The following is a 21,292-nucleotide window of genomic DNA, read 5'->3' on the forward strand; positions in this document are numbered from 1 at the left end:
GGCTGGCAGTCATCAGGTCCCGGCCATCTTCTTGTTTACATGCCCCTAACTCTAGGATTACAGGTGAATGCTGGGGATCCAAATTCAAATTCTCATATTTATATGGCAAACACTTTACTGACTGAGACACGTCCTCTTCTACTGCATTGTTTTTAAGTTTAAGCACTCTGTGGGAAATGTTACACAGTATTTTCTATAGATATGCTATTAAAGTTGGGGGGATAATGTTAATGTCTGAGCCATTTTCTGTGTTTTAGGCACTGTATAACACCACAGCATGTGCAGTATTTTTGCTATAACCGTTAATCTGATAAGTTGAATACCAACCTATTAATCAGAAATTTTACATGCCTTGCTATAAAAAAAAAAACTGTTTGCATTGGAAACTCAGGTTCAGTTTACTATGATTTTCTTTTATGCACCCAGCAATTCCTAATTGAGCATCTGTGACCGAGCTGTCCCTGTTTGAAGGGCTGGGGATACATGCAAATGATTTACCAAAAAAAAACTGAGAGCACGCAACAAGCAGACTGAAGCAATGTGAGTATATAGTGGGAAAAAAAAAAAACGATTCGGTCTCTCCTGGAAAATAACGAGAGGCTCCACGAACATGCGCTAAGAAAAGAAGCTGCAGACATCTATGTGTGGGGTCAGGTCCAGTCACCTCCTCACCACTGACTTTAGTGTGATATTATGCAGCCACTCGGCATGTCTAGCCCTTATTTTACCTATAAAATAAGGTTAAGGTCAGCAGACACAGCCAAGGCTGTATACCCTCCCTAATTATTGGAAGACTTCTTCGGGAATTAGAATCTAAACCTACACATGTTAGGAGAGAATAGTGTGTGGGCAGAATTTACACTGAGCTCCACAGCAGATATCTGACTTGCCTTTAAAAAGCATGGGGGTGAAGAGGGGCACCTTTTCTACATTCTCACTGGAAGAAGCCCTGGGAAACTTTCTTTCTTGAACTCCCAAGTGGCAAAATGTAAGTGTGTGATCAAGAGAGAACGTGTACAATTAGAAGAGAGCAAGCTGCCGGGTCGGTAAGCAGCAGAGTGAGTTCTCTGTGTGTCTCCCCCTATTCTGTGTGTCTTGCTCCCTACTTCCTTCCTCCTCTTATTTTCTGTGTCTCTTATTTCTATTCCTCTGTTCACCTCATCTCTTCCCCAGACATACCTGAACTATCTCCCAGTTATAATCAAGCATGTTAAATGAATGTAAGGCGACCCCCTACACACACACACACACACACACACACACACACACACACACACACACACACATACTACATGTGCTTTAATGTGCTTTGCGTAAGCGCAAAGTGTAGAATAAATATTGGTGGCTGTTTTTAGTCCAAGTTAGTGCTGTTAAAGCACTCCTTATAATTTTCCGGAAAGGTGTATCTTATAGAGAGTCCCAGAAGGAATACATAACAGACTTGGAAGAAGAAGAAAGAAGACGGACTCCTAAATCAGAAGCCTGGAGACACGGAGTCCTTAGGAAGCTGTGTGTGTCAGGTAGGAGGAGAACTAGAATGCTTACTTCTCTTTTAATTATCTGATGTGCACACTCCCTTCCTCTGTTGCCTTCAGCCAGGCCTGATAAGAAAAGGCACCAATAAATATCGTGGCGGTCTGAAGGGAGAAGCTATGTTTCATGGGACTCCCTGCTTCTACAGCTGTTGTTAAAATATTACTGCTAATTAGCTGGCTAGTTATATATAAACCCTTACAAAGGAGTATTTTTACACAATCATAAAATAAATTAAACTACCAAAAATTCACGCTGTTAATTAAAATAACCCCTGTAGGAGGGGGGAAATCGCTACAAGGCTGAGGTAAACAGGAGGCAATTTCACAAGCACAAACTGATTAATTTTATTTCCCATTACATGTATTTGCTAATATCATCAGAATTAGGAAATAAAGCAATTTTGCGTTGACAGTAGTTCAAAGGGAGGCGGTGCCGGCAGAGGGATGCAGCTATGAGATGCATGCTCAGCCGTGGGGCAGCCCTACTGGGTAGGGAAGGAGTGAAGGGCTTTTCGGCGAACCCCAGTCCCCAGGAAGGACACAAAGAAGGGAGCACAAGGGACGTCACCATCTACTTGAGCAGCCTTGTAGAACCTTGGGGTGGGGGCTTCTGGCGTTTAAGACTCCCATCCTTCTCACATCCAAACATGAAGACACCTGAGAAAATCAGGGGGACCTCGGCTGAGGGATAACAAGGGTTACAGACACGGAACTTCCGTTTGAGGAATGTCCAGGGCAGTGTCCATCAGCTGAACATGGACAAAGTATCCTTCATTTATTTTCCTTCTGCCCTGGAGTTTGTAACATGGATGGACTTTCCTGTAATCTGTGTAAAAATCCCTGTGTTTAAAGGGTTGCCCTAGCCCCTTGTGGACCGTTCTTTCACAAAATATCACAATGAACACATGAAAAAGCCTAAACTATACTTTCTGTATCATAACCACAAAACGATGTCTAGTGGGGAAAGACAGACTCAGGCAACAAGGTCTCTGGCTCTTGTTTTGTCTATCAGCCTAGAGAAACAATCAGCTGTAATGCAGCTGGAACCCCCTCCACAGGCATCACTAGTCTACCCACCTCACCACAGCTGGTACTACTCAAATACTCATCTAGAAAAAAAAACAGTCCTCGGAAGCTCAAATAAACTATTGTACAATCCTTTTTGGTGAGTCAGAAAATTTCTCAATTATCTTGAACCCACAATTTATGAAGTTATTTTATCACACCGTGTGTGTGTGTGTGTGTGTGTGTGTGTGTGTGTGTGTGTGTGTGTGTGTGTGTAGTTTCTTAAGCCCCTTTAATGCATCTGCGACCCAGGCCCTGTTAAACATCCAGTTTTATTAGGTAGCTATTCTCAAAGATTCCTGAGTTTTGCCAATCGGACACCAAACATCTAGAAAAAGAACTTCAATCCAAAATCCAGATGTCGTGTCTGTGTAACTGCAAATATTGAGATGTTTGAGGGAAGGACAAAACAGGATCATGTAGTTAATATCCCGCTTCTAGCAAAGAAAATAAACAGTTGCATACACTATTCTAAAGATCAGGTGAAAATAAGGAAAATCCTCTGTTGTCTGTGTGTTACAACTTTGCAATATTTTGCATCCTTGTTAAAGTTTGTTTCCAAGTTTCATTTTTTTTTTTTCCTTTCGAGACAGGGTTTCTCTGTGTAGTTTTGCGCCTTTCCTGGGACTCACTTGGTAGCCCAGGCTGGCCTCGAACTCACAGAGATCCGCCTGCCTCTGCCTCCCGAGTGCTGGGATTAAAGGCGTGCGCCACCACCGCCCGGCCCAAGTTTCATTTTGTACAACATAACAACTTAGCATAACCCAGCATGTACCAAGCTGTGGAGAAGCAACTGTCTATGTGTCTGTAGCGAGTAAGACCTCTCCCCCCAACTCTAACTCCTGTTGGCTCCCTTCTCCTTGGCACTGGATGTCCTGATAGATCCACACAGTAGCCTAGTGGCAGTCCTAAGTCATCAGCTGAGGACCTTGTTCTCCTGCAGAGGACATCTACAAGGCCTCATCTCTGGGCATCTGCCCACCAAGCTTCATGATGCCCACCCTGCAGCTGCGTGTGCTGATGCTCAATTCTGCCCTTGGTCCTGAGATCCAGCCTAGGTAAAATAACTAGGTGTGTTCCAGAAGATTCTGCAGGCTCTATGCCTGCATGCTCCTGTAGTTGCTGTCGCCCTCTCAGAACACGGTCCCTCACAGCTAGCTTGGAGGACACTGCTCTTTCTTCTCTTTCTCTTCTTCAAGACTTCCCATGGCATCCTCTCCAGAAAGCCTGCTATGACATCATTAGCAGAGTCTGCTCTCTCAGCCTTGACACTCTCGAGTGTTTATCTCAGTGCCCTCTCCATCCACAGAGCCATGACTGATTCAGAGAATCTCACACCCTTCACAGTTCTTCCATCCCTTTACAGACATTATGTTCATGGAAAACAAAAACACGAGGGAAACAAAACAAGAATAACCTAGAGCTCCCTGAAGTGCTCCAGTGCTCAGTTGGCTTCCTCACAGGGGACACTCTATGTCCTCATGCTTGCTCTTGTTACTATACTAACCCTCTAGCTAGGATCATGACCTCTCTCCAATCTTAGAACCTCTTTCATGCCCACACATCCTGCACATCCTTTCCCTGTCTCCACTTTCCTGTGCCCAAAGTCGGAGTCCACGGTCATCTGCTCTTAGAACAAGCCCCTCTCCCTCACTTATCACAGACAGCTTCTGACAGTCTTTCTCTTCCACTACTAGACGATGGCCTGCACAGAAGCAAGATACCTTTCCTGTGCCACTGGATGCCCAGGACCTAGCAAAGCCCTTGGTTCCTCAGAGTATCTCATGAATGTGTGTGGAATGAATAACTGAATGATTTAGCAGACCTTCACCACATCAACCATGACTACACCATACTCTGTCAAGGCAGACACTGTGTATTATTCATATTGGATCCCAACACAGAGTGGGTTGTTAGTACATGCTTCTTAAAGTACAACTGGGGCAGACAGAGATACCATGACAATTTCTGTGTGTCTTACTACTAGTCTGGTGGCTAAGGTATAAACAGTGAGTTCCCCATCTCCAGAATCATACAAGGAGAGAGCAGATGCAGCAAAAACATCCAGAAAGAGTTCAACCAATGAATGGGGTCTCTCTTCTCCCTTCCCAACCTCATGTTCCATGGTGCAACCACAAGAAAGCAGGGCGGAGGACGGAGATGGCTGCAGAAATGGCTTAGATTTCAATACCCTTAGTTAGAAGAGAAACTGTTGGGATAAGTAGGAAGAATGGGACTTTTGCCACCGTTGTCTTAATTGTTGGCAGGTAGCAGTCCTGAGAGGCTCTGTGAACCCAGGAGCCATGACTGGAGGCGATGTCAGGGACTTCGGTCATAACCAGCCATCTGAGACTGGCTCCTGCCTCCTTAGTCTGGCTCTTATTTTTAGATTTAGATACAGTTCAAAAGGGACTCTGACTTTGAAGAGCCGAGCGGAGAATTGCTCAAGTCACAGGGAATCATTTCTTACTATTTCCTCAGCCCTTTCCTGAGAAAACAGATTGAATATTTGTCATTCCTCACGCCCCCCCAGAAGGAAAGTGACTTCTCCTTCTCCATAAGCAAAAGATAAAGATGAACCTGGTGTCTAGTGAGTGAAGTCTGTGCTCAGAGTGGTTGTGCATTGAGCAGGTCTCTGTCTTCTCAATCTTTCTATATGTTTACAATCCGAGAAACTAAATACACTTGCGAAGACTCTTTGTGGGGCTCCTGAGTAGAATGGTCCTGCTAGGAAGCAACCTTGTTCCTCACCATCTCTCTTTCCATTCTGTAAGTCTCATAACTTTGGCAAAAATGATTTTGTTTCTGGAACATGAGGATGGATGTGGATGGAAGTGGAAGGATGAAGGGAGAAACCCAGCACTAAGCCATGCCGTTGGAAAGCCCACGGTGCTGCCCTTCATCCTCCATGTGGCTAATACTTCACACAATGGGTCTTATAACCAGATCATCAATTTTCTAAGTGTGTTTCATGTGCTATTTTCATTACATTTATTTGTCACTGGGTTTCAATGACCTTAGCAATTATGTGTCATTATGCCTATATGGTAAGTGGAGAACTAAAGGCTTAGATAAGCTGAATTTCTCACAGTTGCATAGCCACAAAGCACTGGAGCCAGGATTCAAACCCAGATTTCCTGTCATACCCAAACCAGAAAAACACAACTGTACAATCTCTGTGTTGGTGAGATTTTTCACTTAACAAATCCCAGTAAGTTGTCAAACTAAATCAACAAGAGACAATCTTGCTCCCTAGAGGTACTTAGGGATGTCTGGAGGCATTTTCAGTTGTCACAAATGAATAGAGGCTAGTAGATGGAGGTCAGGGGTGCCTCACCCCTCCCCAAAATCCTTCAATCTATAAAAAAGCCCATACTGCTGTGGGATGTCATTCTGTATGCTGTGAATATGTGTTGCTCTGATTGGCTGATAAATAAAACACTGATTGGCCAGTAGCCAAGCAGGAAGTATAGACAGGGCAAGCAGATGAGGAGAATTCTGGGAAGAGGAAGGGCTGAGTCAGGAGTTGCCAGTCAGACCCAGAGGAAGCAAGATGATAAGGCAGAACTGAGAAAAGGTACCATGCCACATAGCTAAACATAGATAAGAATTATGGGTTAATTTAAGTGCAAGAGCTACTCAGTAATAAGCCTGAGCTAATTACCAAGCAGTTATAATTAATATAAGCCTCTGAGTGATTATTTTATAAGCGGTTCATGGGACTGTGGGGGCCTGGTGGGACTGGAGAAACCTTTTGACTACACCATACAATGAAAAACTGTCAGGTAACTCAACACATTCTGTATGAGACATTTTCATGATTATCAGTTTCCTATAACCCACTATGGCCTTCTGTGTTGAAAACAAAAGCAGTAGAGGCTGGGGTGATGACTAAATTAATGAAGAACTTGTCTTCAAAACCCCACACAAGTAAAGCCAGGTGCCCTGAGCTTGTTATCCCAGCACTGCGGAGGTGGAGACAGCAGATTCCTGGACCTTACTGGCCAGCCAACTTAGCCTACTTTAATGAGTTCTAGGGCAATGAGACACTGTCTCAAACATCAAGGGGTACTGCAGCTCAAGAGTGACAACTAAGATTGTCCCGTGGTCTCTACATCTCTCTCTCTCTCTCTCTCTCTCTCTCTCTCTCTCTCTCTCTCTCTCTCTCTCTCTCACACACACACACACACACACACACACACACACACACACACACACAAATGGGCAAAAGAAAGAGAAGTCTGTAACTTCTTTCTTTCAACCAAGCTTCCTCACAACAAGTTACAAATTCCTCTATTTTAAAATTTCTCTATTTTAAAACCTTCTTAATATACAGTTACATGCTCATCAATGTCTAAAATTGGAAAAGGTCCTTTTTAAGAATGGAAATGGAAAAGAAAGGGGAGGGACAGAGATGGGAAGAGAGAGAAGGGAAAAGAGAACAAAGTGAAAATAAAAAGGAACGAAGAGGAGGAGAAAACTAAGATTAGAAACTGGCGATCCACAGCCTTCAACAGCGGAGTCACATTACATGGAAATCAGCGCAGTGACAGCACAAGGAGCCGCTTTGTGTCTTCATGAATAACACTATGTGCTGGGTAAATGCCTTTCCCCATTTAGAAACAGGTAGTTAATGGGAACTGAAGTGATCAAATGCTGTGTACCCCAAGGTTACTTACATCATGGGCCCGAGTGGCCCAGAGCTCATAAATAAAGCATCAGAGTGTCTTATTTTAGACCTGGTCAGATAAGCAAGGACTTGCATCATGTGAACGGAGCCCACAGTGTGATATGACACTGAGCCTGGTAATTCCAGGAGCCCTTGGAATGTGACATTTCAAGCGCAGTACACTGAGTTCATGCCCCATGGAAGCTCTAAGACCCACCAGGCCTAAATATCCCATCATCCCTTTGATTCAGTGGCTGAGAGAGCAGCCTGTCACTGAGCCGGACTTTAAATGTATGCCAAGCACACTCCCTGCCATGCAGAAGTTAATTTGAGGCACATTTGCAACTTATAACTCTGATTTACTCATTTGCTAGTACGAGGACCACACACAGCTTGACGGCCTGCCAGCTTGCGTAGACCATTCCCTCTGAAAAGATTTGGCCCAAGTCATGACCCAGCTTGGCAGCTCGAAAAAACAGCTGCCGGACACTGGAGGAATGTGGAATTGAACATGGAGAATGGAAAAACTTTCCTCTTTTCCTCAAAGTTTTGCATATAATTATGTAATCATATCCCTTTTTGGATACTTTGACATAAATTGTGCTTAATTAAATTGTTGCTAATTTGTTGTTTTATTATAAGTTTATGGCTTGTTTGTGGCTATGCATCCACAAGCTGTGTGCACAGACAAATGCTCACATGGGCACATGCTCAGTAGCAATGACATTGTTATGAAGGTAAAGAAAATGGGCTCAGTGAATAATTACTCCAGTTGACAGGACAACTAAAGATTTCAAAGGGTGCTTGTTTGCATGGCACACAAATTACTGGATGAATAACTTAAATGTGATCATTTTCTGCTGTTACTGGATTTTTTCCTCACAGATTTCCTATAATTTGATACCAATCAAATATGTATGCTCTGCATGAAGTATATTATCCCCATGATAAAAACAGACCTGCTTACATGGTAGACATAATTCCCTATGTATACTCTGCTTGTGTTACACTGTTTCTCATGCAGACCTTAGGCTCAAAGGAGAATCTTATCAATGAATATTTGTGAACTTCAGTTTGGGATAAGACAGCCTACATTTGAGAGTGTGGAAGTAGCTGGTTACTGCCTAAAGGCCACCACCATCAAGTGACCCATGGAGCCATGTTCCAAAGTATGGAAACACATACTTCTCTCCCCTTCCACTGGAACCTGCTTGGGACAATTCTGCCTCAGACACTGATTCTCAATGTGTTAGCCCACACAATGTGTATTGGTTAGAAATAAATATCCTAGCTACAATAGCCAAGAAATGGGAATAGCCCAGATGTCCACCAACAGATGAAGGAATAAAGAAATGTGGTGCACACTCTCAATGGGATTTTTTCGACCATAAACAAGAACAAAACCATGATATTTGAAGGGGGGAATGGATGCATTATGTTAAGCAAAAAAAGCCAGACTTGGGGAGAGAAACACTGAGTTTTTCTCTCATATGCAAAATGTGCATTTAAATTTATGTGTATGTGTGTGTAAGACATGAAAATAGAAAGGAAATTATAAGAGAACAGAAAAGGCTCCTAAGGGGAGCAATAAATGATATTTAGTAAATACTCAGGACACAGAAGCAGGAAGGTTATCTAGGATGATCAAAGGAACCCACAAGATGGTCACAGGCTGACAGAAGGAGGCAGTAGGGAGGTAAAATGATTAAGACCAAAGTAACTTGATGTGTGTGTGGTTGACGCCCATTACTTTATATGCTAACTTTAGAAGTTAGTTTTCAAAAGAAAGAAGGACCCTGCCATGTTTGTTAAGGTGACATTACAAAAGTGCAAGATGCTTAATAAAGACTTCTAGCTGCTATTGCAACATAGTCAGGACAGGATTGCTAGGGAAATGTACTTGGTACGCATATTTCAGGTAAAATTGGCTGGCTGATGATTCTGCTTTGTTTCAGGGTTTTGGTGGTGGTGGTGATGGTGATGGTGGTGGAAATTTTTTTGCTCTTATTTTTGTTTTTGTTTTGTTTTCCTATGATCGTGATCACAACCAGGGCCTCACACATTCTAAGCCAGCATGTTACCAATGTACTATGTCCCCAGCCTTATCTGAGTCTTGGAGAATATGGATTTGGGAGGTTTTACTTCCTTTTCTGTTGCTACAACTGAATATCACAGACTTGATACCTTATTAAAGAATCATTCTTACATTCTTTCTTTCTGGAAGCTGGGAAGTCCATGGTTGAGGAACTGAGTCTTGTGAAAGCCTTCCTGCTGGTGGGGACTTTTTGCAGAGTTGCAGGTTGATGCAAGACTTGGTGGTAGGTGAGCAAGCACGCTGGAGGGAGCTGCTTTTTTTAACAAAGCTGTTGCTTTGATAACCTATTAATTCACAAATTGATTCACTTATTCATGGAGGCAGAGTCCTTGTGACCCATCTTCCAAAGGTCTCACTTCTCTAATGCCATTAGCCAAAGACATTGGGGGTCAGGGTCCCAGCACATGAAGCCTGTGAAGACATATTTACCTCTTGGCAGAAGGTCTTCCTTCCCCAATATGAGGGTTATAGTGAGAATAAGAATGTGCTTATGAGCCCACTGAGTGTGAAAAACAAACAAACAAAAAGTCCTAATGTAACAGTTTTCTATTCTAGAAGACACCTACTTGGCTAATGCTCTTGGTCACCTCAACTCACCAAAAATATAATAATAAAATAAAATACTTGCTCAGAATGATAACCCATCAGGCCTTACAAGAACAACACTTGATTTACATCATTAGATCATGTATGTTAGGGCAGAAAAACAGAAATATGAGTGTGAAAATACAATAAAAGGAAATTTTCAAGCAAAGCCATTTTTTGAGTTTGCACTAGATAGTCTAGTAAAATTCTACTTGTTTTCCAAGTATTCTATTTTATGAAATGCTTCACTGTATTTCAGCAGATAATTACCCCTTTCATTTTCTATTCCAGCTTACCACTATGACAGCAGTAAAGTCAGTTTAATTTAAAAGTCTTGAAAATGCTAACAAGCCACACAAGTAACATAACTTACATCAAAGAGATCGGCTCTCTACTTGGAATCATGCCTGGGCTAAGGGCACAGACCACCAGCCCATGATAGTGTTGTGAACCTTATTTCAGGTAGTTAACAGGTTGAGTTGTGTAAGTGAATACAGTACAGTGCCTTAGCACGTACAATCGCTCACTGTGGTTGTGTTGGTAGCTGTGGTCCTGTGAATGGAGTTGCAGGGGCTGATCACCTTCTATCATTTTCTACTAACCTGCAAATGGAGGAATCTAGAGGAAAAAGATTGACATTCAATATTTGCAACAATTAAAACATAAGTTCTTTAGGGAGAAGTTCACCTAACTCCCCCATTCTGCCCAACATCTATCTGGGTGAGTGCAGAGCCATTTCCTACAGAAGATGCCTGGGGTAGGATAAAAACCATCCTGGGAGGCAGGCATCCAATAGAGACAAAGACAATCCTCAGCCTTGCTCTGTGGAAGCATTCTCTACTCAAATTCAAGGACACCCTCTAATTCTCACAAAGTCCATGGATCTCCTCCCCAAAAGGCTCAGAGAGAAAGATGTCCACCTCACCACACTTGGGGAGAAAAGATTGTGCCTAAGCTTTTTGACAACTGTTTTCTCTCTGTGATCACAGAGGAAAAAAATTCCATGCCCTCCCACAAGAACCACAGCACCTCTGTCTTGAACCCAGCTGTATTCAAGATTTACTGTGTGGCCCTGGGCAGCTCATCGGACCTCACTGGGTCTTAATTTCTTCATCTGGAAAATAAAGACGCTATGTACATCATGGGCACAGCATCTCAAGGTTAATGCAGCGGGCTGATATTGAAATGCAACTGAATGGGGGAATATCTAATTCTGGGAAGGAAGTGAGGCACAGCAACCCACACTTCTGGGTGCGGATAGCATGTGCAAGATCATAGCACTGAGCCCTGGGGTCAGTCACGCTCACGAGGAGCGCAATAAGCCATTCACAATGCACCACCTGGAGTCTTTTATTGTTATTGCCAAGTGGAGTTGATAAAAAAACAAACAAAGCAAAAGGTCGAAGCCCTAATTTATCAAAAGTTATTGATACAGATTGCATATTGACAAGCAAAGGGCTGCTTTTCGATTCCCATCAATAAATCCATTGCATAATACAGTCCAATCCCAACCCTTCGCCCCCAGATCCATCCATCTAGATATTAGAAATCCATCCTGCTCTGCCTGCAGTCTGTCAAATGTCACCACAGAGTGCAGAAGCCACCCTGCCAAGTCTATATCCTGAACTAAATCCCAATGGAAACTTCCAGATATAAATAACTACTATGAGCACTACTATGAACATACGGGGGAGAAAAAACAGCTCTCAAGTCTCACTGTTACTTTCTTTTTACCCTTTCACCTGTGACAAGCAAAAAGAAAAAAATCATGCCATTACTGTCCAAAACCAACCTAAAACCAAGTCTAACCAATTCCATTTTCTAGTTACGGGGACACTGTTTTAATCTGTGGAGCAGCATTTAGGGCATGGGCAGAGGTTCTTTGGTGACATTTTCACAGGCAGTCCCTGAAGCTTTGGTGCCTTGGTTGACACTGGGAAGTGGCATCTGATGACACTCCATGTCTTATGCCATGAGGACAGGGAGGAATGTTCTACCTCCTTGTGGGCAGATGACAGAGATGCTGGGGAGTCAATTCTAAGGGACCTCCAGTTTATCAGGGGGAAAACGTACTCCCTGGGTGTTCCTAAGACACGGGAAAATGGTGTAAAAAAAAAACCAGAGAACGGAGCCTGAGCATGGAGCTATCCTTAAGTAAATTGTACAGAGCCAAGAGTATACAACCCAAGATAAATCTTACCACCTCCTTGAGCCTGAGTTTCCACATCCTCAGCAAGGGAAGATGTCTTATACCATAGTAGACACTCAATAAATATCTGTTCAAGCATAATTTAAACTGAGAAATACTGGATAATTGATATTTGTCCAAGGGGCAATAATAGTCCACTGTGGATGTATATCCTTTATCCACCAGAACACATGGTGGCGGAGCAGACAAGGAAGGATGAGAACTCGTTTCCTCAACCTTAGACAGGGAAAATGAACAAAAATGAATAGAGAGGCCTAGGTTGTGCGTGCGTGCGTGTGCGTGTGTGTGTGTGTGTGTGTGTGTGTGTGTGTGTGTGTGTGTGTGTGTGTGTGTGACATCACAGGGAAACAGCAGTGTAGAACTAGCGCCTAAAGTAGGGCACTCCCATTCCAGTTGGAGGGCTGCAGAATTGCATCCCCCTGGCTGGAGATCGGCTCCATGATGCTTGCTTGCAACGTCTGAGCTCATTTGCTCAGGGAACAAAAGCCCACTTTAATATTAGCCTCAGTCGGGCTGTTAAAAACAGAAAAGCTGCTGCAAATACAACAGCCTAAGCAAAGATTGCTTTAAGATTATCCAGGCTTTGGGGTCTTCTGACCACATCTGAAAGAGAGACTCAGGGTAGACATGGGTGCCTTCCTGGAAAGCTTGGAAGTAAATTAAAATGCTATGGGGGGGGGAGTGTCGGGAGGCTGGCGGAGAGGGGGTGCTAGACATTTTTCCAATTAAAAAGATGGAGAATTAGTTAAAATAAGAAGGAAGAGCCAGGGGGAAAAGGAGGAGATAAAAATCAAAACTATCTGGTCTCCCAGGTATCTGCAGATTGGCCAGGTCATGGGGGGATTTCTGTGTTTTCCCAGTGGCACATGGGGAATGGAAGTGAGCTTCACTCAAGCTGCAAAGTCCTTCCTTCCTTGAGCTTCCAGCCAGCGTGAACCTACTCCTTCTGCCTCCAAAGTTGGAGAATTTATTGCTGTTACACATGACAGAAAGTTAGAGGACAAAACATACCAGGTCCCCTGGGGTCCCCAATCTATCCCTGCCACTATCATTCACTGGCCCAGAATTTCCCAGGCAGTTCATCTGGGGACCACCCAAAGGACTTTCATCATATCTGATTGCCTGCCTCCATCCCTCATCTCCTGTGGCTCATTAAATCAAGTTACTTTGTAAGAAAAGTTTTCCGTGTAAAACTTTACCACTGTTGCAGGCCCCCGTATCAATAACACCGTGTCTTTTTTTCTATGCTGTGATCTTTACTTAGTGTGGGTAGAATCATTATCATTAAAACAGCACAGCAAAGCAATTAGAAGAACAGATGCTACATGTTCAAATCCCAGCTCTGCCCCTACTAATGTTGTGGTATTGGGCAACTTCAATTTTCTGCACTTCAGCTTTATGTTTTATTAAATAATTAATATCCATTTCATAGTCACCATTTGGATTAAACTAATTAATATTGGTAGAAGGTTTGTGCCATCTAGACCCCCCATAAGGACAGTACTTTGGGAAACACTAAAGTAGGCATAAGACCATCTGTCATCCTTTACCTCCAGGTTTGCTTACACTGTGACTCCTCCTGGGCATATCTGTTGGAGCCATTTTCCTGCCTCAACCAAAGCCAGAGCCAACCAACAGCAGATTCACCACTAACACAAAACTTAAACAGACGTACCGGCAGCCACGTAATGAGCATCTATTAACCTACAGGTGCTGTACTCAATACTCCCCCACACATCACCTATTTGAGTCTTCATTCCTGCGCTCTGAGGAAAACCCTGGTTTAAAGAGTGGCCCCCACTACTTGTAACCACCAGAGTCAGGATTCCAACCCAGGATGGCTGACTTCAAAGTCTATGTCTATTTCATTGACATTACCATAAATTCCCTCTGTCAAGAGCTCACTACACAGCCCAGCTGGAATGCAGCATCCTGCTCTCCCCAATCGTGCCCACTTCTCGCCCTGGCCTTGGTAACTCTACACTATAATATAATTCTGTTTGCCTGCCCCTTGACCCATCTCCATTATTCAGGATAACTGCTCCCACTTTACCCATTTTGGAAGCAAACCATGCTACATTTTCCCTGAATTTGAAAAGAGGTTTACAATACACTAGACTGAACTTAACAGTTTCTTTACAACTCTGGTCATCTTTAACAGCACCAAATGCTGTCATGTTCTGTGATGTAAACATGACCGCAGGGCAAGCTTTCTCTGAGTGGTGCAGGGTGACTGTTAAAAACCTTGACTCCCAAGCCCCTCCCCAGGTCCATTGAATCAGAACCTCCGGGTTAAGGGGCAGGAATCATTCCAATTTAAGAACCACTGCCTTAGGGGATGTACAGGCTTTTGACCCTGCTTAACACTCCCAGATACAGCGGGGCTCTGGTTCTTATGTCTGTTTTTCATGCTTTTTCCAACCTCTCCCACCCTTCAATTTGACAGCTTTCTGTTTCCACTGCCAAACGACATGGCTGGGTGAACATCTCCAATTTCTTCTTCTACCAACTAATGTCATGATTTCTAAAATGTTTTTCTATAGCTTTAACACCCTTTCTTGTACACTGTTTGTTAGGCAGATGCCCAAAATGAAACATATCCTCTCAGAGCTGTTGGATGGGCATGAGAATGACCTGGGTTTCCAACACTAGTGCCCTTCCCTCTTCCCTGGCCCCCATCAGCACCACCTGGACAGTCCTCACACTCTTCCCCACATTCCTAGGGCTTCCCCCGAGAACACTGAAATAGCCGTCTGGCATGTCTTGTCATACTTTGTGACAGATACCTTATTTTTAACAAATGGTCAAGACCATCAGAAAAAAAGAGAGGGGGGTTATACCAGTTAGTCAGTGTCATCTAAAATCCAGAGTATAATTGCTTCCATTTGAGACTATCCCTCCCTGTTTCCAGCATAGCCACTGTAGTATGTCTGGAAAGTCACTGTTTACAGTGACTATTCATAGTGTGGAAAGCAGTGATCTCTGTACTAATAATTAAACTACCACCTACTTTTGAAAGGCTCTGATGAAAACCATGGCCAAGGGAATTTGCCTTTAAAAAATAAAATTCTCCTCTGTAGAAGAGAATGTCACTGCATCCAGAAAAATCTTCTAACCTTTAAGTTTTAGTTATCTTACATTGACCACATTCTTAGTATGTTGGTATGCTATCTAAAAATAAGATTTAAGAAGTAAGTTTTAAACTGTGTTGTGGAAATTGTAAGGAAAGTTCTTTTTAATATTCCTATTGACTTTCTTTCCAAAATTTACAAGTTGGAAACACAGGATTTAGAAGGTAAATTTAACACTATGGAGAAGATGGGTGAGCTGTTTGGGAGATCTAATGCAGTGGGAAGATGTAAGACATTGGGAATTAGGACAAAGTTCAAAGTTACATATGCAGAAAAGAGCAGAAAAGCAAGTTGGTAGATATGGGTTAAAAATGTCCCTGGGGGCTGTTCTTTTAACTTCTGTAGGTTTGAAATTCTTCAAAATAAAAGTTGATGGGGAAAAGTTCACAGACCTACACAAGTAAAGGTCACTGATACATGAACAAGAGTGGAGTCAGTGTATCCAACCAGATGTGGCCCTTGGTGAGAGACATGAAGCACTGAAGTCTCAAAGACTAAGGAAACTCTTGTCTGATCCTCAGGATGACAGTCGTTTTTATAGTCTGGCACCTATGCACCTCACTTGCCTAGGGTTTACCCTTGAATCCAACAATGGCAAATAGACACAAACTGGCTGTGGCCACCACTCCTGACTCATAAAGAAAAACAGCTTAAAACCCATTTTACTGATGTTATTTACTCAATGAGCCCACTTGGTGCTAAGTAACTACCCTGTGACAGGATCCTACTCTGTGCTCCTAAATTGCTTTGAATTCCAAATTAAACGGCAGGAAGCCGAACTGTATGTTTATGAGATACAAAAGACACAGGGGAAAGCCATTCTTGCCATTGAAAATATCTTTGCTCTGCCATAGGTACCACTTTGATGTTTTTGTCGCTATTACCATCATGATCATCATCAGCATCCTTGTGTTTCTACCTATTTCCCAATTTCACTGAACTATTGCAAGTCAATAGTAGATATCTATCTTTATTTCTTTGACATCGAGGATAGGTGGTACAGGAAGGATTCAACAAATGTTCCTTGGATGGGTGGAATTGTAAGTCTCTTGATTTGTTCTTTACACCAGGATTTGCTATAGTTCACATGGATATGAAGCCTCACCGAGATTGCCTAATTAAAATAGCCATCGTCTATTGGAGACTTATGATGCGTCCAGTGCTTCCTACAGTCTTTTCATATATTAACTCAATTAGTTGTACCACACCAGGATATGAGTAGCAAATGTCTCCTTTTATGAGTAAGCAAAAAAAAAAAAAGGTTACCTTTTTCCACTGTCATACACAAAGAAGCCATACCAGATTTGACCTCCAAGAGGCTCCGCTAAACTATCTTACAATTATTACATAGAGTGGGTCTCCCTAGGTTGAACAGCACACACGTTCAGGTCACTTTTTACCCATGCTATGTGGAAAGATCTACAGAGCATCCAGGGGACTTTCAGAGAAAGGATCCTGAACCTGAATGGCCTGGACAGGCAGGTCAGACTTGGGGAGTTTCCTGCTTAATTTCACCTTTCTAAATACAACGGACTAAAAATAACCTGCAAGCGACATGTCTCAGAACCGTGAAAGGAGCCACAAAACTCTGCAGAAGACATGATGGGAAAGGATGATCGTGGTTTCCAAAAATACTTCATGTTCTTTTCAGCATCAGCAAGTTGTGTGTTGTGATGAGAAAACAAAGTTTCCAATTATTGGAATTCCATAGTGTATTTAATTATGCAATTATCTTACAGTATTAACAAATGCTAGAGCACAGCGGCAGTTGCTGAGATTTGAGCAATTTGGAAGAACAAAATTTATTCTTTCCCCCAGTTGATTACTTCTCAGGAGTCCATCCATTTTTTTTCTGGATTATGGAAATGATCCTATTTTTGAACTGCTTCATTCAGAAATATAAAGCAAGCCAGACCCCCACTCTTGCACGTCCAAATTTAACCCCAGTACAAACTAAACATACTTCTGAGGAGAAATGTCGACAAATCCACATTATTTTTCCCCATGAATGACTTTAGGCTCTTTTTCTCTTTTGAAATTCCAATAAATATAATAGAAATAGAAATTTAAAATGTAGTTGTACAAATCGGATGTTTTCAGTGATGTGAACATAAACGCATTTCTGTTCATTTGCTTAATAAGGATTTATCCCACAAAGTTCATAAATCAACTGTAAAGCCTAGAACACACCATCAAAACACCAAAGGTAGGTGTTCTGTAATGCCTCTGTTACTTCAGCAAATGTGAAATGCAATCATACAAAATTAAACATTCCATACATTTTTCTATTCATTGTCTAACACTCTCCCTATACTCCAAATTAGGCTATCACACTCTTGAGTTTCAGGGGACAGAAAGTGAATCAAATTTCTTGTTTCTGGAAGCATTACAAGTAATAGGTCTTTTCATTTAGAGCTTTTCAGCTAAGAATCACCATGCTGTTTACACATAAAACATAATTAACCCATACAGTCTATAATATCCCTACCCAACAGGAGCCCTCCTTGATGATGGAGAAGCCATCCTCATATTTTCTAGGCCTGAATGTGGTCCAGGCTTTTACATATAATGTCTCATTTCTGTACGTAACTAAGAAGTACAACCTCGCAAAGGAAAACCCGACCTTCTTCCCCAACAGGTAACAGCAAAGGACACAGGCTCTGGACCCTGAGTAGTTCATATTTGAAATTAGCCACAAATAGGTGAGATGAGCCACATGACTTTCCTGTGCTTTGATTTTGGAGTGGTAAGATTTGGAATCTTATCAGCTGGTATACCACAGGACAATTGAGATGCAATGAGCTAGTACACGTAATTCACTTAAAATGCGGCCTTTTCTTTTAGCAACCATCCTTAATAATGTTAGCAGTTGGTATCAAGTCACTTACCTATAACATCTGACCTTTTAAATCATATCACAATAACCTCATGGGAGTCTCACCATCTTCCCACAAAGCAGTGGAAGTAGATGTTTTTATTCCAAATCTCATGGAGAAGAGTATTTCAGACAGGCCCACCAGCACTCAGAGCATGAACCCCTGGAAGCCAGGCTAGCATATTTCCACTTTGCCTCTTTCTATCCAGAGAAAGTTGACTGACTGGCTCAGACAGGCCCCTGCTAATTTTGTGGGGGAGTAAGGGGCTCTTGTTTCAAAGGAGACATAAAAAGCATTCTGCTGCCAAGGCCTGTCTTGCATAGCAAAAAAGATCCAGATCGGCAGGAGACAGGACAACAAGACGCCATCATCATGATTTCTGCTAACTATGAAATGAAAGTTAATTTCATGCTTTGCATCCACGGACAAAAAGGTTCAGAGCTGTTTAAATTCTCTTCAGCCCAATGACAGTTAGTAAACAGGAAGCTTCATGTTCTAATGCTTGAAATCACCCTTCGGATCTCAATATATTATTTATGCACTCAGCTTAAAATAAACAACAACTCTGAAGTAGGTGAGTGGTCTCATTTAGTGGGAACTTTTTTTTTTCACTCTGACAGTTACTTTAAAACATCAGTAAACAACCTTAATTCACTTCTAACGGATTAGTAAGCTACTGCTGTGTCTACAGGAGGCGAGCAGATTGTATTATTAACCAAAACAACTTTCTCCCTGTCAGTCATCTGCACCTCACAGAGGGATGTGAGTCTTGCAGTCTTGATGCTTAAAGCACTCCAGCACTCCGAGGGCACACCTGGTTCCAGACGGTATCTTCTGAGGTAGCTCTCTTCCACCTTTGACTAGCTCTCTTGACTCTGAGGTGTAGAGTGGGGCCTGGAGTAGGTAGATTCTCAGGGCTGCTTGTTAAGAAAGATATAAACAAATGAGAACCTTTCCAAAGGGGCAGGCTTTGTGTACTTTGACAATGCGTCTCCTTATGGATAGAAGTTAACCTGAGACTAACCTTAAGGGACCTGACAGATGCCATCATGAATATTTGAAAGGGTTTCATGTTGAAGGGGGAAGACTTACTCTTTGTAGGGATGGGTAGTAAAATTAGGATTCAGAGGAGGTACCTTGAGGATGGACTTGTCATCAACTCAGGAAGAATGAATGCTGTTGGTAAAATTTCTGCCCCCTACAGAGGTGCTCAAGCATTAGTGAGATGGAGCCCTTCCAACCAGCCAACAGATGCAGATGCTACAGCCTCATTCCTGAATCCCAAGGCTGGGCACTAATATGGGCTCTGGCAAGTTTCTGAATTCCTTAGGGTTGGGAGTTTTTAAAGGGTACCATCTACTTTTTCAGAAGAAAAGTCCATGGATTAAGTCCTGGGCACGTAGCCAGCCAGCCCGTGGTCAAATACGGGATTCTAGGGTGCTGGTTGATTCAGAAAGAGAAAAAGATGTACTGTTACCATTTAGTGAACCAGCTGCTAGAGGACAGTGGCACTTCTGCCCCATTATGGGCATGCGTGGCTTTGCAGCCTTTGCCGTCCAGTGGATAAAAGGCAACTTCAAGTCACCTCGAAGTAACCAGTAACCAGGTGTGGGAGGGGTGGTCTGCACCCATCTCATCATTCTGTTTGGCCTCCTCTCCTCTCGCAAAGTCTGGAAACATAATATTTAGCAAACCATCTAGTTGACATTCATCATCAAGACATCACTCACCCTTATCGAAACCAGCCCCTCCTCCAGAGATACACACTGATGGCTCAAAACACAAGTTCAGTGCAATTGAAAAGGGAGAAAGAGGTAAGAAAAAAAGAAATAAAAAACACCTTGAACTTATATCAAGAGTTTATAGCAACATTTTTACACACTGTACAGTCATTTATTATTCCAAATTATCTAGTCAACTTTATATGAATTTACTGCTCTTGTAGAAGAAGATGTTTTTTCTATATCCAACATCTAGATGAAACATTTGAGAGGTCAGAAACATTAAATTCCTCAAAGACAGTCAGGTTATCAATATCTGGGTGTGAAACATGGTGTTACTGAATTCCTGATACAGCAAAAGCAGACATCTGGTATTTGTACTTTGGAGCAATAGAAAAGAACATGACAAGAATGTGGTATACTTACAAAGTACCCTTCATCCATGGGGCTCCAATTTTACCAATATTAGTTCACTGATTTTCGCAAAAAACCTGAAAGGCAGAGGGTAGGTTTGTGTTACCCTCACTTTGCAGATGTGGACATTGAAGTATGAGAAGGGAACGGGCTTCTAGAGGGCTATTACGGTGAGGATAGGGGAGGGGAAGGAGGAGAGAACTATAACTTTGGTCTTCCATATTACAACATAACATCATCACCCATCCCTCCCTTGGAGACTGATATTCCCATGTGATTCTTACCACGATCTCAACTTACACACAGTTACCCCAGGTAAACGGTGGTGAGAGAAGCCCTGTGTTCTTAGGAACCCAGACCCCAACATCCATTTAATACCATGAGAGGGTAGGAACACTTAAACACTTCTCGTGCTCAGTTTAAAACGAGGAGGGAAAATAAGATAGACAAAATGCAACCATCCAACTAAAATTTGGCCTGAAAAGAATGTTTGTACTGCTCAGTTTGTTGTACTTATGTTCACATTTCAGCATATGGACTTGTGTTTAAAGTACATTCCAAGGGAGTCAGAATGCTTCAAATATAATCTCACAACATTTTTAGAAGGGTGTATTTTTAACAAATCTTTCTAAGACATCATGTCCCTTCTATCACTCTCGAGCCATTGTTCACACATCAAAAAAAAAAAAAGATATTTATTTGCTTGTTACTACAAGTAAGTTTATCTCCATGTGTGGTTTCCTGAAAGATGCAAGAATGTGGATGACATAGGTCTTGTGGCCAAGAAATTTTTAATCCTAGTGGTTTGGTGATGTTAATAAAGATGCAACCACCATGATCAGAAACGTTGCAGAATGTTCTGTCAGTTTGTGGACACTCCTAGTGAATCATGGACACTTGTCTCAAAAAGATAGTACCTCCAGGGAAAACTCTTGAAAAAGATGAGTTTAGCTTCTATGTGTGTGCCGTGCGTGCTCTCAGTAATGACAAAA

The 21,292-nt window shown here is 42.3% G+C and overlaps 1 protein-coding gene across 2 annotated transcripts in view; it reads right to left on the reverse strand.

The window, feature by feature from the left end:
* Positions 1–21,292, reverse strand: part of Ppargc1a (PPARG coactivator 1 alpha) — a 642,727-nt gene that overhangs the window by 432,777 nt on the left and 188,658 nt on the right. For both annotated transcript variants that reach the window (XM_042285986.2, XM_076546284.1), the window contains exon 2: positions 20,313–20,377. In XM_042285986.2, the coding sequence (XP_042141920.1) occupies positions 20,313–20,330 (18 nt within the window). In that variant the 5' untranslated portion in view covers positions 20,331–20,377. The remainder of the gene's footprint in view (positions 1–20,312; positions 20,378–21,292) is intronic.

Source organism: Peromyscus maniculatus, chromosome 10, assembly GCF_049852395.1.
Source record: "Peromyscus maniculatus bairdii isolate BWxNUB_F1_BW_parent chromosome 10, HU_Pman_BW_mat_3.1, whole genome shotgun sequence".
NCBI lineage: Eukaryota > Metazoa > Chordata > Mammalia > Rodentia > Cricetidae > Peromyscus > Peromyscus maniculatus.